This window comes from Odocoileus virginianus, chromosome 26, assembly GCF_023699985.2.
Source record: "Odocoileus virginianus isolate 20LAN1187 ecotype Illinois chromosome 26, Ovbor_1.2, whole genome shotgun sequence".
In the NCBI taxonomy this organism is placed as follows: Eukaryota; Metazoa; Chordata; class Mammalia; order Artiodactyla; family Cervidae; genus Odocoileus; species Odocoileus virginianus.
Window position 1 is genome coordinate 9,031,704 of NC_069699.1, and position 16,499 is coordinate 9,048,202.

A 16,499-nucleotide genomic window follows, 5' to 3' on the forward strand; every position below is an offset into this window, starting at 1 on the left:
GGGTACTGAGATGTGGCTATTGAAAAAGGGCAAATGAAATGTATGTGGAAAGTGCTTTGTATTAATAAATTTCGATCATTACATGAGCATTTTCCTGTGGGTATCTTTTTAAGTTGAAGTGTAATTTACATAAAATTATTGTTTAGTTGCTGAGTCGTGTCTGACACTTTTGCAACCCCATGAACTGTTGGCCACACCCCCCACAAACTCTCCTCTGTCAATGGGGTTTCCCAGGCAAGAATACTGGAGTGGGTTGCTGTTTCCTACTCTAGGGAATCTTCCCAACCTAGGTGTCCAACCTGAGTCTCCGGCACTGGCAGGCGGATTCTTTACTACTGTGCCACCAGGGAAGCCCTTACATAAAATGCGCAGGTCTTAAGATTACAGTTTGGGTTTTCACATTTATACAAACTTGTGTGACCACCCACCCATCAAGATATTTGTCATCCTAAGAGTTTTCTTATGTTCCTTACTGGCCAAAAAACCAAAACATAAAACAGAAGCAATATTGTATCAAATTCAATAAAGACTTTTAAAACTGGTCCACATGAAAAAAAAAAAAATTCAATCACTGCAAGTGCTCAGTAGTCACAGAGGTCCACTGGCTACTGCGTCGGCTGGCACAGGGGAAACATGGCCACATCAGAATCTGTAACTGACCCAGAGGTCTTGTTTTGTCCACTTTTGTCCTTTACACTCTTCTCTTGAGGTATAGCGCTCAGGTTCTTAACATGCCCAGTTTCACTGAAGAGCCTGGTACCTGTTTTCATGTATAGATGTACCTATGTTTCTGACTTCATAGGCCTTTTCTTGGAAGCTGTATAAATGTTTTTGCCATAAAGGCATGAGGTCAAGAAGGGAAAATAATATTAGCTGCCATTTCTGGAGGGCTTCCTTTGGGCCACAGGCTGTAAAGCTGGGGGTTTCACGTATATTTAATTCACAGGGAAACCAGATTTTCCTAAAGAATCTAGGCAGAGTGTTTCTGACCCCTCCCGGAGGAGTCCGTTTTACCTTCAGCTTCTCAGTGGCAAGGGTTCTTGGTCTGAATTCTGCCTGCTTCTCAGCACAAATCAGGCGTTTCCCTGTCGGGCCCCTCTAGGAAGAGAGGAAGCAGCTGGATGCTGTCGCCAGCATCACGGGGCCTCCCTGATAGACCCCGTGGGTCATGCTGAGCCCCCAGCCCAGCATTCGCCTTGGTTTCCAGCCCTTTAATCACTGTCACCCACCGCCTTGGACCCGCTCCAACATCTGCCTTCCCCCCAGACATGGTGGCCTGACCCTGACTGCATGACCAGGCCCAGGAGGCTTGTCTGTCATCCTTTCGGAAGGAAGACAAGAAGCTGATCCGTCCGTAAATCAGAGTGGCCTGAGGTCAATATTCAGAACAAAGGAGATGGTGGTCTGGTTCCCGAGAGCCCCGAACCTAGATCCAGAGGCTGCTCCCATGAAAACACTTCCCCTCCCTGTGGAAGGATGACTTCCATGTGGCTGAGAGCTTGTTCCTGGAGGGTCCTGCCTTATTGCAAAAGAGTACCGGGAGGGGGCTGTCTCTGTGGACATGTGAGGATCAGGGGGCCATTGAGCCAAGGAAGCTGGAAAGGACTAGCTGGAGTGTGATGCTCCTGTTCTAATTCATTGCATGCAGAGCTAATTTTCTCATGTTTTATGCAATTACTGTAGCATCTATTCTGGAAGCCACTCTGGGGGAGCGGGGGTGCGGGGGGGGGGGAAGGAAAGGCATCCAGCAGCATCTGCTTTCCTCATGCCTTTTTCATACTGTGGTCAAAAACAACCTGAGGGCTTCCCTGCTGGTCCAGTGGTTAAGAATCTGCCTTGCAATGCAAGGGACACAGGTTCAATCCTTGGTCTGGGAAGATCCCACATGCAGCAGCGCAGCTAAGCCCATGCGGCAGAACCGCTGAGCCACATGCTACAGTTACTGATGCAGTGAGGAGCCCATGCACCTCAACGAAGAATAGCTCCTGCTCACTGCAGCTAGAGAAGGCCTTCTAGAAGCAACGAAGACCCAGCACAGCCAAAAAATAAAATAAATCTTTTAAAGAAAAAAACGCTACGAAGTTGGGACTTCCCTGCCAGTCCAGTGGTTAAGAATTTTCCTTGCAATATAGGGGGTACAGGTTCGGTCTCTGGTTGGAAAGCTAAGATCCCACATGCCTCAGGGTTAAAAAACCAAAACATAAAGCAAAAGCAGTGTTGTAACAAATTCAATAGAGACTTTAAAAATGATCCACATCAAAAAAAAAAGTCTTAAAAACCAACACGAAATTTACCATGGTATTCATTGTTATGTGTATAGTATAGTAAACTATATATACATTGTTGTACAGCAGACTTCTAGAACTTTTAAATCTTGCAAAATAAACTCTAAACTTATTGAAGAATAATTCAGCCTCACTCCTCCCCCCAGTCCCAGGCAGCTTTCTTTGCTTAAGAGTTTGGCTGCTGTACATACTGCATGATCCCATTTGTATGAGACATTTGTCTTTTTTGTGACCGACTTATTTCACTTGGCACAGTGTCCTCAAGTTTCACCATATTGAAGCATAGGACAAGATTTCCTCATTTTTTAAGGCTGAATAATATTCACTGTATGTATGTACCACATTTGCTTTATCCATTCATCTATTGATATTTTGGTTGCTTCCCCATCTATTTTTTTTTGCCATGCTTCATGGCATGTAGGATCTTATTTTCCTGACCAGGGATCGGACCTGTGCCCCCTGCTGTGGAAGTGTGGAGTCCTGTGCCATTCATTGGACCGCCAGGGAAGTCCTACTTCCATGTCTTGATCATTGTGAATAATGCTGCTGTGAATATTGGTGTGCAACTCTCTCTTGGAGATCCTGTTTTCAGGTGTTTTGAATACAAACCCAGAAGTGGGATTGCTAGATCTTATTGTGATTTTATTTTGGATTTTTTGAGGAACCCCTCTGCTGTTTTCTACAGTGGTTGTACCATTTTACATGCTTACCTGCAGTGCACAGGGGAGGGTTCCATTCTCCATGTCTTTGCCAACACTTTATTTTTGGTGTGTGGGAACTGCCCTAATGGGTATGAGATGGTATCTCACTGTGATTTGTATTGCCCTAATGATTAGTGACGTTGAGCATCTTCTCATCTGCTTATTGGCCATTTGTCTGTCTTCTTGGAAGAAATGTCTGTTCAGGTCCTTTGCTTATTTTTTAAATTAGGTTGTTTTTTGTTGAGTTCTTTTCATGGCTTTTTGCACATATGCCATCTTGTCAGGAAAGGCCTATCCCAGGTCCAGTCTGTCCTCCCTGGTTTGGTCTCTGCCACCTCCATGAAGCCTGTTACCGTGATGGTGCTGTCTAGAGCAAGCCGAGAATCTTGTGTCATCAGAAGTTCAGCGTTATGTTGTTTTATTACGTGCATGACTTGTTTTGTGCGTATATGTCCTTTTTAATGGGAACCACTTGGGGATAGAGACCAAATTTTCGACCCTTTCCACTCTCAGCTCTAGGAGAAGGTCTGTCTATGGAGTGGCTTCTAAAAGTGTGTTTGAATAATGTAAAGAAAGTGAAAGTGTTAGTCGCTCAGTCATGTCTGACTCTTTGCAACCATATGGACTGTCGCCTGCCAGGCTCCTCTGACCGTGGAATTCTCCACGTAGGAATACTGGAGTGAGTAGCCATTTCCTTCTCCAGGGGATCTTCCAGACCCAGGGATTAAACTGAGGTCTCCTGCATTGCAGGCAGATTCTCTACCATCTGAGCCACCAGGGAAGCCCTAATGTAGGGACTGAGTGTCAATACTGAAGCAATTAGAGACCAAATCAATTGCCATCTCTTTTTGGTGGCTGACTCTAAGTGATTGATGGATGCGTGAGACAAAGGCTGTAAAATGCCCCTCGGAAATGACAGGTGACAATAGGAGACAAGGAGGGCTGACCCAGTCCATATTTTTGTTTTGAAGGTTTCATATCCATTTGCTTTTTCTTTCATGTCTTATTTCTGCCTGTCAAAACTTTCTGGGAGGCAAGTGTTTATTTTAAAATTAAGAACAGGAAGATATGTTTTATTCAATCACATTTTGTGAACTCTGTAGTTGTTTGGGGGTGTCGGCCTCACACCAAATCCCCAAGAAGCATAATACTGGATTCCAAGATTGGGTTTGAAGTGGGAGAGGTGGGTTGGCTCTTTCTGAAAGTAGCATTTGATGCTGATTTCAAAGTAAAGAATGGATAGAGAGTTTGAAAGTTGCAATGGAGAGTTAAAAATCTTGATAATGAATGGCATTTTCTGGTCCACAAACCCACCAGCCGGTTCTGGCAAGGTCCAGGATGTTGGGCTTGCTCTGGCAGGCTGCCTTTAGCTCAGTATCTGCCAGTCTCGCATCTGCCACCCTGTGGTTCCTTCCATCTCCCCAGGGAACAAGTGATAACACACGTGAGCACTGCATCGGGATTAGAGGCCAGCCCTTCCCCTGCCCTTTCACTGCATGCTCCCAGTGTGCAGATGACAGTTTAAGAAATAGGGGGGAAAGTCACTTCTGGTAATAACTACCCAACAAACCCAGCATGGGCACTGAGCTGTCTCTTCGACCTGGGAGTGCAGCTCACAGTATTCAAGTCTGACGTTTCTGTTTTTCAGCAGAGTCTGCAAGGTCAGGCAACAACTAAAGACCGCATCTAGCTGACTTCTGGGGGGAAGCGGTGCTCTCCAGCTCTGTCTCTTGGCTGTTGCCTTTCCAAGGATCAGGGCTGTTGCTGTCTTTCTATTCACCACTTCTCATCTTGGCCATTTTTTCAAAGCCACAGGATATACTTTGCATTTACTTCTGTTGCTTTGTTTCCTGATTTTTTTTTTAAGTAAACTTTTTGTTGAGCTATAACATCCATGCAGAAAAATGCCCCAAATCATCTGTATACATCTTTTTTATAACTTTTTTTTTAAACAAAATTTTACTCTTAAATGTAAAATAGGTTCCAAGACAACACTTCATTCTAGCTATAGGTGGCAACAGATATTATGGCAGGAGATCCAGATGTTTAAACAGGAATGCAACTAAGAGTCATCATTGCCTCAGGCATAAGGAACAACTTCCTTTTTGCCAGATTTCTTAATTCCATCTGTGGCCAGGAGGCCTTTCCCCACAGCCTTCGCTTTTAGCTCCTCGAGTTTCTTCTGCTTCTGCTTCTGCTTGAATGCCTTATCTTCCTCTTCCATCTCCTTGGCTTACTTCTTAGGCTGCTTCAGGGGCTGCTTCTTGCCACCTTCACGGCCCGACGTGGCTCCTGCCGCCCCTTCCCCAGCTGTGTATATCTTGATGAATTTTTAGGAGGTGGACATCCTTAGAATGACTTTCCCAGAACCCCAGAAGTCACCAGCCCTGGGCCTCCCAGGCCACCCCCTCCTCCTTTTGAAGGGGAGCTGCTTTGGGGGGTGGAATCCGTGGTGTCAGGGCCCTGATCCCCTGTATCCCGTGTTCTCAGCGGCTGACGGCCTGTCTGCTCCTGACTGTGCTGGGTGGGCCTGAGGCGTGGGAAAAGCTCTGGTCATCTGTGCATGGTGAATGCATGTGTAAGAGCGTGGGTGGGGTGGGGGCAGAGCCATCTAGAGGGGCCCAGAGCCTGCCCCCTAATCCAGGAAGGACATTTCCATACCACAAAAAAGCCTTCAAAATAAACAGCTTCTTTATTTCCTTCTTATTCTTTTGGTAGCAAAAACAACCCTTGTAACTTGAAATATGTCAGATGCTAAGATGTGGGGTGGTCCTAGACCTTTCCCCCTTTTGTTGTAATTTTCTGGAATCTGAGCTGGAGTAAGTCTTGCTGTTTCCAGAGGGTGCTCTCTTTTTCCTGTTGGTAGTCCCTGTCTCCTCCCCGCCCCCCACCCTTCCTCTCTCACAGCAGAACTCATTTGGAAAGATTGATAGAGATTTTAATTCTTTGGAGACAGTCCCTAGGAATTTTTCTTAATGTTGGAGTCAGATTGACGTGTGTGTTTGTAGAAGGATAATCAGGGCTAAACCGCCTTTTCTTTCTGTAATTTATGTTCAGAGACACTTTTCCTTGTTTTCTTACATGCAAACTGCCTTTGACACTTTGATCTCTGACCTCACAGAATGCCTTAATTTTAGTTTAGTTTGCTGTGAATGCAATCTTTGGCTCTTTTAGGAATTCCCCAAGATTACTCCCTAAATAGTTTATGACACTTAAAAAAAAAGGCAATAAGCTGGACATTAAATACAGAAGATCCATCCTCGTAAGAGTCAGGGTGCATCATGATAAACAGCCGCCTCCCTTTACAGTCCCTCTAACCCATAAATACAGTAAGAACAGGGTAAGCCCTAGGGCTTTGCCAAATCCGTAAACTAAAAGATAACTGATTTACCAGCTAATTGAATGGTAAGCAACTCAAGTTTGGAAGCTATCAGAATTTAGTTGGAAATAAAAACTTGGTGGAATGGAGTGATTATCTACTGCATGATAGCTTTGTTTAGCTTCTCACTTGACATCATTTCAGTCTATCAGGATGTGTTGGAAGCACAGAACGGCACCTCATGGGGAGGAATGGAAGTGGTTTGCAGAATAAGGAATAACAAGAGATTATTTTTCACGTTCATTGTCGTAGGGCAAGAGGCAGGAGTGTGGGCAAGCTGATTTCCTGCCACTCTGAGTTCTTTTGCTTTCTCATGGACAGGGAGTGGCCTTGTCAGTGGCCCTTGGGTGGTTTGCTTGGAGGGATGAAGATCAGAGAGGTTGGCAGGCAGTGGTTTTTTTCATCAAGTGACTTCAGGGATACCCAGGCCCTTGAGAGCCACACTTCCTTCATCCAGTGGCCTTGGCGTCCCGTTCAACCTCAGAGAGGTCGTTTCTGGGAGTCCTAAGACCTTTGGGGAGGCTGTAAGGGCAATAGCTACCTGGACCTGCCCCAAAGGGTGGGTTTTGATGGCTTCTTAGGTGGAAGTTGGGAGTTATAAGTTGGAGATGTTTTCGAGTGAGATAAGGAGGATTCTGAAATCTGGGTTTCCGTGTTGTTTGCAGCCCTTACCAGCTCTGGAACTTAAGCAAAACACTGTCTGAAACCTAGGGTTCCCATATAGAAAATGGGAATTCTAAGACATCTTCCCACCTTCCAGGGTTGCAGAAGAGGTCAGATGTGGACCATGTAAATTCTGAATGTTGCTTGCATGTGTGTGCTCAGTCATGGCTGACTCTTTGCTATCCCGTGGACTGTAACCTGCCAGGCAACTCTGCCCATGGGACTTTCTAGGCAAGAATACTGGAGTGGGTTGCCATTTCCCACTCCAGGGGAGTGGGTTGCCATTTACTTCCCCACCCAAGGATCAAACCCTGGTCTCCTGTATCTCCTACATTGGCAGGTGGAATCTCTACCACTGTGCCACCTGGGAAAGTCAAATGGGGAGTGTTATAGCCTATAGAAACAGTGTGTTTGATGCAAACAAATAAGTTAAAAACTGATTACCTTAAAATGCAGTGTTTTAAAAAACAAAATGCAGTGTTTTAAGAAAATGAATCTGTTGGCTAGAGTGAAGCAACCTGATTCCTGAGTGTGAATGTCCACGAGCAATGGGGAGGGCTGGGCAGAGTAAACAAATTTGCAGGAAGCAGTCTGGCTTCTCACTAGCCTTGCAGGTGCATCTGAACGTGAGGCTGGGTGTGTCCGGGGCTGGTGGGAATGGATATGTGTCTGTATTCCTGCTTCTGGCTCTCAGAACTGTCCCTCCTGGCATCTCCTGGCACGTGTGACCCCAGTGCTGGGAGACTGCCCTCCAGAGATGACCAGAGGGTTGGTCTCAGCTCCTCACTCGTGCCAAGCTCTTGCCCATCTCAGGGCCCCTCCCAGCTGCTCCCTCACTTTCTCCAGGTCTCTACTCAGATGTCACCTCTTTGGGGGGGGCGGGTCCGGTCACTTCTTGGCCCCAGGGACCATCCTGGTGAGATGCAAATGCTGTCTGTCTTGCTAAGGGTTTGGTTACAGGAATGTATGTGTTTGTCAAAGCTCATTAGATGGCTTTGATAAACACGGGCACTTGAGATCTGTGCACGGTACACTTGAGGTTTTTGCTTTTTTTGGTATGTAAATTTACTTCAAAAGACCATCAACAAACATTTACTTCTGATTAATGATATAAAACAGTCACATATCAGCAGTTTCTTATGGTTCAACCAAATTCTTTGCCCCGAACCTGGAAAGGAACTTCAGAAGGTGCTCCAGAGATCAGTGGCCTCGGCTCACTTGGGAGCTTGTTAAAATGCAGATTCTCAGGGCCCTGCAGATTGGCCAGGCTAGCTCTCAGGGTGGGGCCTAGTGCTGTGTGATTTAGTGAGACTTCCAGGTGACTCTGAAGGGTCTCAAGTTTGATGGAGGCCAGGGACTGCTCCAGTGGGCAAGCAGATGGTGCTGTGAAGGTCAGGGTCTGTTGTGGGCAGAGCAACACCCCTTGTCTCTAGCTTTTTCTCAGCATGTCCTTTGGTCCTCAGGCCCATTAGCTCCACCTTTGCATCCTGAGGTCACCTCCTTCTCCCCTCTCCACTGTCCCCATCCTGGTCCAGGCAGCAGCATCTCTCACCTGGATGTTCACCTCCACCCTCACCTACCTACAGTCTCCACTCGGCAGCTCAGTTATCTTTCCAAGCTGTGAGTTAGACTACACCACTCACCTGTGTGAGACCCTCCATTGGCACATCCACTAAAGTCACAGTCATCCTCGAGGTCTGCAAGATCCCTGGGGCCTGCCCCTGTCCTCTCTCTGACCTTAGCGTCCTCCAGAGCAGCTCCACAGGCCTCCTTTCTTTCTCTTGACCCTCCAAGCCTTCTTCTCCATTGCCCCTGATATTCCCCCTGTGCCCAGGCTGTTTGGCTCTTTCTCATCCTTTCGACCACCCCTGGCCTCCAGGTGAAAACTGTCCTCCCTACGCCTAGATTCTTAGCCCATCACCCCGTGTCCTTTCTCCCCGGCACTTATTATGCTCCTCATTTGTTTATATGTTTGTTGATTGTCTGCCACCTCCCAGGGGCACCCCCGAGCAAGCTCCCACAGTCTGCTGATGGGGTGGGTGGGAGAGAACGTGGCTTCCTGGCCCCTCTCTGCCTCTCTCCTCCCACAAAACTGCCTGGTACTGCTGGGCCTTGCTTTGTGGCCTCCTGGCCTGACTGTCCTGCTCTGAGCCTCTCTCTGTCCCACAGGCCTGTGCCCACCGCTGGAAGAACATCTACTATGAAACAGACCACATCCTGCCCCACGGCTTCTGTTACATCATCCCGTCCAACCTCCAGGCCAAAGGCAGGACGCTGATCCCTTGCTATGAAGGTGAGTGCCGGTTGATCCTCCCTTGCCCCCAGCCCACAGAGAACCCCCACCCATTTCCACACCACCATCCAAACACTCCCCGCTGCTTTCCACACTCCAACAGGAGGGCTGCACCATGTCCCCAGGTGGCCCTTTGGTGTCTGAGGATCAGGTAATGAGGAAGGTGCGAAGGGACAGCATTTCCAGGCCTTGCCCAGCCTTGCCCATCTATGCCACAGAGCCCATGGTACTCCCCAAGCTTTATGAAATCTCAGACTGAAATTCACCAGCCTCTTGATTTCCTGACACTGCCAGATGCTGTGCTGCCTTGGGAAACTTGCTTTCCCTCTCTGGGCCTCTTTCCTTCCCCTGAAAATTCAGAGGTTGGCTCAGATGGCCTCCATAGTCCTGTGCAGCTTCCGAATGGCCATAAGACTCCCGAGACAGCTCCTGGCCACACCCGTGGACAGATGTCCTGAGACAGAGGGAAGAGAAGGCCCAGGGTTCAGTCACTCTGTGACATCTCAAGTCTGGTTTTCCTTCTCATCCAGCCCACGCACCCTGGCAGGTGCCGGAGAGTTGGGTGCACCCTCAGCGTGGTCTTGAGAGCCCCTCACCAAGGGGCACTTAGAGTCTGGGAAGGAAAATGTTTTCTCAGCCTCCCTGCTTAGAAGCTTCTAATGCCTGGGCTTGGGACCATTGAACATCATGACTTAGCTCAGTTGAATTTGAGCTTTAAGGATTCAGTGTCACTTACTGCAGGTTCATAACTTGTGCTCTGAGGGTTTTCTTAGCCTGATTTTAAGTGAGCTAAGTGCTTGGCTGTTTATGTTTTAATTCCCTCCCTAATTTATTGTTTGGACAGAAATCTCCACTAGCCCATGGCCACCTCTCCCCTGGGCCTCCAATTTTGTGGCCATGGAAGAGGGGCCCTGGGAAAGGCCGGGTCCCTGCAGGAGGCACGGACCCTCTGCTCCTTGAGCGGGACCCTTTCTTTGATCCCACGTCAGCATCTGATCAGCTCTGGTAGGAGCATGCTGGGCAGCTGAACTCTGGCCCTGTTTATCTCAGAATTGCCACAGTCATAAGGGAACCCTCACCTGAAAAATGGATGACGATGTGATCAGTCAAGAGGGGGAGGGATAGGTCAGATAGAGATAAGGGGCCAGGACTGTGTCCTGACCGCCCCAGCTTGTTGCTGACTGGGTAGCTCGTCAGGTTGGGGACGACTGAGAGAGTTGGTAGGACTGATGGAGGTGGTGGGGATTGAACTCACTAGTTATGCAATAGAACCAGGACTCTGGTTTTCCCAGAAGGTATGTTGTGAAATAGGACCACGTTGCCACCCCTGGCGACTCCTCTGTACACCCCCACAGGTGTCAGAAAGCAGGACTGCCCTCAGGCGAGGGAGCTGGGGTTGCATGTCCACGTGAATATGTAGCTGCCGTGGCTCACTCTTTCAAAGCATCTGTTATCTGGCAGCTGGAGTGGGTGAGTCAATAGTAGAATGTGGTTGGCCTGGGCACTTTTATATATTCTCTCATTTCATGCAAACTTGGTATCTTTCTTCACTTGTGTTAGTTGCTTTTGAAAGTTATTGCAGAACCCCAGTGGGGAGCAGGAAAGAGAGAAAGGGGAAGGCAGCACATGTGTGGATGTTCCCCATGAGTTACTAGTCTGGGCCACTGGGATGCAATTGCAGGGCCAGCGTAGGACACAGGCTTCCTAATTCTCCTGCCGGAGGGAGGAGGAGCTGGGTCTGTATCCACTGTATCCACGTTTGTGGGCAGGGAAAGTCCCCAGGCAGAGAGATGCGGGTGCTGGCTGGCAGGTGGAAGTCAGGCCGCGTCACAGAAGTGTTGAGGGGGCCTGGGGGGCTCCTGTGAGTGGGCTTCTGTGTTGCCTTTCTCCTGGTACAGGTGAGGATGTGTTTAATTGCCAAAGGTCACTCAAACAGCAAATGGTGCATAGAGCTGGGTTTTGGGTTTTGCATCTGTCTGACCCCAGCAAATCATTTTGTCCCCTAGAGGTCGGAGGGACTGGATTTCTATTTGTGTTTTGGTGTTTCTGGCTTAAATGAGCTTTAAATAGGTGCCAGTCATTAACCCTCTCAAAAGCAGAGAAGGTGACTGAACTGTCCCAAGGGTCCAGTCACCAGGGGAGGGGAACGTGACTGTTTTGGGTGTCAGCGTTCTCAAGAGCGCCTGCCTGTCTCCTTTGCTGGCGGCTCTGGGCTGACCATGGCAGGAGCGTGAAAGCCTGTGTGAGCCGAGGAGTGCAGGACGGGGCCAGGTGGCAGGGTGTCACATCTGCTGCGCGTATCCATCATTCACAGAAGAGTGTGAGCTCCGAGTCCAGGCCTAAAGAGGCCTCACGCGTTTCCACCTGCCCCTCTGGGTACTTCAGACCATCACCTTCAACGTGTTCTCCATAGCTCACTGGTCCCAGAAGGGAGACATGTGTAACAGACTGAACCCAAACCTGCGGCCAGAGGCCAGCCAGGTCATCCAATCCCTAGCAGATCTGTAGATGTGCTTGTGAGAAATAAATGCTTGTCATCGTTTGTAAAGAGATTTCTTGGTTTTTATGTGGCGATAGTTGACTGGCACAGGCTCATCCCAGGAACCCACATTCCTTGTGCAACAGTGGCTGAGTGATGGGCTCCAGCCTCCAGAATCACACTCTTTTCTGTGGTTGATCCTTGACTTAACGACGACCAGCTGGAACCAGCAAGGGAAGTAGCAAAGTGGTCATGCCCTCTGCCCGAGCTTTCTTCCCCCTCCTGGGCGCACACACCTCAGGACCCTGAGTCTTTCGTGCCCTGAGCGGGGAGTTATCGGGTGGGACTGGGTGAGGACCACTGGGGTATAAGCAGCCCCTTAGAACAGCGGGGGACTGAACAGAACGTCTCTGTAGTTCTTGGTCCTGTAAGAGGTGAGGGGTGGCAGATGCTTAGTTCTCTTGAAGAGGGACCGGCAGGTGGGGGGTCGCAGGCCACACTTAGGGCCCTTGCTTGTGCTCCAGCTCTGGGATCTCCATCTTCCTGTTTTGTGGTCTAAATTTAAAGCAACCATCATTTTCTCTTAATGTGGAAAAACTCAAGTAACGTCAGCTGTCTATTCCAGGTAGGGGATCATGTGGTGGTGAAGTGCAAGGCAGGTATTTTGGAGTTTGACAGAACCTTTCAGATACCACCCAGCCTGGCCTCTTTGTCTTTACTGATGCTCAGAGATGTGGACTGGCTTGCTTAGGCCCAGTTTTAATTACACGCTGCACAGTGAGGAGGCCACGTCGTGTAGTGGCTAAGAGCACAAGACTCTGGGCCCAGAGCCCCAGTCCTGGCTCTGCCACTCGTGAATTCCATGCCGGCAGATGAGTGACTGCCTCTTGGTAGCCTTAACCTACCTCGTGAGGCTCCGGAGAGGATTAAGTTAAAGCTTACAAGTTCTTAGAGCAATGGCTGGCATACGCAGATCAGACAGACAGACAGGTAGGTAGATAGATGGTAAGTACTACAGTTGACCCTCTGCACCCAGGGCCATGAGGGGCCAGCTGTACTGTGTCATCTTACGGAAGGGACTTGAGCACCTTCTGATCGTGGTATCTGCATGGGTTCTGGAACCAATCCCTCATGGATACTGAGGAAAGATTGTATGTGCTAAGCACATATATGTTAATATAACATATGTGGAAAGACTGACACTGAAGCTGAAGCCCCAGGTGGCTTACTTTAGCCACCTGATGTGAAGAGCCAACTCATTGGAAAAGACCCTGATGCTGGGAAAGAGAGAGGGCAGAAGAAGGGGGAAACAGGATGAGATGGTTGATGGCATTACTGACTCATGGACATGAGTTTGAGCAAACTTGGGAGGTAGTGAAGGGCAGGAAAGCCTGGCCCGCTGCAGGCAGGGTTGCAAAGAGTCGGACACGACTGAATGACTGAACAACGACTACGACAATTTGCTAATATACTATCTGCCAAGCAAGCATTTGTTAATTACTGTAGGATGACTAATTTTTCTACCAGGGATAGAGTCCACTCAGTTTTATTAAGTACTGAATACCTTTTATGCCCTGTGCTAAGTACCTGATGGATAAAACCCAAGAGGTTCCCCATCTGTAGGGGAAAACGGAGTTGGAACATGGTGTCTCCAACGTGGCAGAGCTGAGTGAGGAGAGCACTCTGTGCCCGTGTAGATGGCTGGTCGCCTCTCCAAGGGCCCAGGCTGCGTCCACGTGCGAGGTTGCATTAAGGCAGGATCATTTCATTTTGCCACTGAAAAGGCAGACCTGCCTAGAGTTGGCAGCTTGTTGGGGCCCATGGAAAAGAAGAATGGTGGCTGCTGGGCAGGGGAGGAAGAGTGGAAAGACCCAAGGGCGGGGCTGGGTGTGACCCCGTCTCCCAGGCTCTGCCTCTGTGGCCTCACACTCTAGCTGGGCCCTCGGTGGGAATGGACACGGTAATGCCTCCATCGCAGTTACCGCTGAGGGTTGTTGTGGGAAGCCTCTTCGAAAATGCAGGTGGAGGTGTTCAGAAAGACTGTACACTGTTCTCTAATCATGGCCCGACTGTGGGTCTTGGTGAGGGTCAGCCGTGTTCTCTCCAGAGAGTCAGAAGGTTGATTTAATTTGGGGAGCCTCTAAGTATGTGGGCACCTGTCTATAACGTCTCAAACATTTCAATTCTTAAAAAGTCAGTCTTTGGTTTGGCACAGATTCATTTTTCTCCTGGCTCTTCAGGTGCTTCCTGTTTCTCATTGGGTGGGAAATGCTATCAGAATATTCTGTTTGGAACCAGGAAATGTAGAGAGAATTGGAAACAAAAATGAATTTAGGACACAAAATAAGCGGATGGAGCGTACCCCTAAGTCAAACTGTTCATCTGGTATGAGAACATCATTACTACCATATGGGGTTCGGTTTTATCAACACATGTGAGGAGATGAGAAGTTTAGTGGGAGGACGGATGGGGACAACTCTTTGTAAATTAAAGGGCATACACTGAAGCATTAGTTAGTGTTAACTGACTCATGGGATTTTAGTATCCCCCAGAGGGAAGTCAGTGCATTGATAAAATCAAGTGCAGGGATTTCTTTCATCCTTTGCCCTCGAGTCCACAGAGGCAAGAAGCCAGAGCTTGGCAGGAGACGTCTGTGAACAAGTCATCATTTTATTCCCACTAATATGAAATAATCTGGGAGCAGCTCACCTAAATTAACAAAACATATTCCAAATCAAACACTGGTAAATGCAGCTGGGTACCACTGTATATTAGATCTAATTTCAGAATCTGACTTTCCCACTCGCTCATTCCTATGACTGAACCCATAGCTCCGACTGTCTGATTGGGTGACTTCGGGTAGACTGCCCCGCCTCCTCCCGAGCCTCGGTGTCTTTCTCTGTAAAATGGGGAGATTAATCCCTGTTTAAGAGGTACTTGGGATTTCCCTGGCAGTCTAGTGGTTAGAACTTTGTGCTTTCTCTGTAGTTATCTGGTCGGGGAACTAAGACACCACAAGCTGCACGGTGCGGTCAGAAAATTAAAAAAGAGATATTTGAAATATATAATGTGCCTAACAAAGCTTTTAGCTCAGAGTGAGCATTCAGTAAAAGGGAATTTTCTAATTAACTTTATAAGTCCTATTTTTGTGTCCTTTAGTCTTCACAGAAGATGTCCAGCGATCCTGCTTTAATGAATAATGGAGGATAGAAAGCTGGGAATTGCTAAAAAGATTTTAAGATTCCTTGAAAAGATTATATTTTAAAAAATATCTTTGAAAAAGCTGTTTGCACAATTTATTTGCTTGGGAAGCGCTCCTCTTTATGTAGAGGATCTAAAGTTTAAATTACACCATATTTAAATGTTCTCAAGTTTGGAATGGTTGGGGTCTTAATCTGTCCAATTTTACTGTCCCTTAAAAGGGTCCCATGAATTCCCAAGATTTCTGTACCATTTCCTTTGTTATCAGGGGGTGGCCAGGCCTTTAATTCCTAATTTCTTTTGCATCTCTCATGACAGAGATTATTTCTAGAGAAGGAAATAGATCCCCTATTTATTTATTTATTTATTTATTTATTTTTTAAATTCCAATGTTTTTTATTTTATTTATTTATTTTTTCCATTTATTTTTATTAGTTGGAGGCTAATTACTTTACATCATTGCAGTGGTTTTTGTCATACATTGAAATGAATTAGCCATGGATTTACATGTATTCCCCATCCCGGTCCCCCCTCCCACCTCCCTCTCCACCCGATCCCTCTGGGTCTTCCCAGTGCACCAGGCCCGAGCACTTGTCTCATGCATCCAACCTGGGCTGGTGATCTGTTTCACCCTAGGTAATATACATGTTTCGATGCTGTTCTCTTGAAACATCCCACCCTCGCCTTCTCCCAGAGTCCACAAGTCTGTTCTATACATCTGTGTCTCTTTTTCTGTTTTGCATATAGGGTTATCATTACCATCTTTCTAATTCCATATATATGTGTTAGTATACTGTAATGGTCTTTATCTTTCTGGCTTACTTCGCTCTGTATAATGGGCTCCAGTTTCATCCATCTCATTAGAACTGATTCAAATGAATTCTTTTTAATGGCTGGGTAATATTCCATGGTGTATATGTACCACAGCTTCCTCATCCATTCGTCTGCTGATGGGCATCTAGGTTGCTTCCATGTCCTGGCTATTATAAACAGTGCTGCGATGAACATTGGGGTGCACGTGTCTCTTTCAGATCTGGTTTCCTTGGTGTGTATGCCCAGAAGTGGGATTGCAGAGTCATATGGCAGTTCTATTTCCAGTTTTTTAAGAAATCTCCACACTGTTCTCCATAGCGGCTGTACTAGTTTGCATTCCCACCAACAGTGTAAGAGGGTTCCCTTTTCTCCACACCCTCTCCAGCATTTATTGCTTGTAAACTTTTGGATAGCAGCCATCCTGACTGGCGTGTAATGGTACCTCATTGTGGTTTTGATTTGCATTTCTCTGATAATGAGTGATGTTGAGCATCTTTTCATGTGTTTTTTTGCCATCTGTATGTCTTCCTTGGAGAAATGTCTGTTTAGTTCTTTGGCCCATTTTTTGATTGGGTCATTTATTTTTCTGGAGTTGAGCTGGAGGAGTTGCTTGTATATTTTTGAGATTAATCCTTTGTCTGTTGCTTCGTTTGCTATTATTTTCTCCCAATCTGAGGGCTGTCTT

At 47.4% G+C, this 16,499-nt stretch overlaps 1 protein-coding gene and 1 pseudogene across 4 annotated transcripts in view; one reads left to right on the forward strand and one right to left on the reverse strand.

Annotated features, from left to right (window-relative positions):
* The window catches only part of ITGA9 (integrin subunit alpha 9), a 356,853-nt gene that overhangs the window by 20,730 nt on the left and 319,624 nt on the right, over window positions 1–16,499 (forward strand). For all 4 annotated transcript variants that reach the window (XR_011483592.1, XM_070455419.1, XM_070455417.1 and 1 more), the window contains exon 4: window positions 9,198–9,321. Coding sequence is in view for 3 of the 4 variants with exons in the window: in XM_070455419.1 (XP_070311520.1) it covers window positions 9,198–9,321 (124 nt within the window). In the remaining variant the exon portion in view is untranslated. The remainder of the gene's footprint in view (window positions 1–9,197; window positions 9,322–16,499) is intronic.
* Window positions 5,067–8,716, reverse strand: LOC110147501 (translation machinery-associated protein 7-like; annotated as a pseudogene).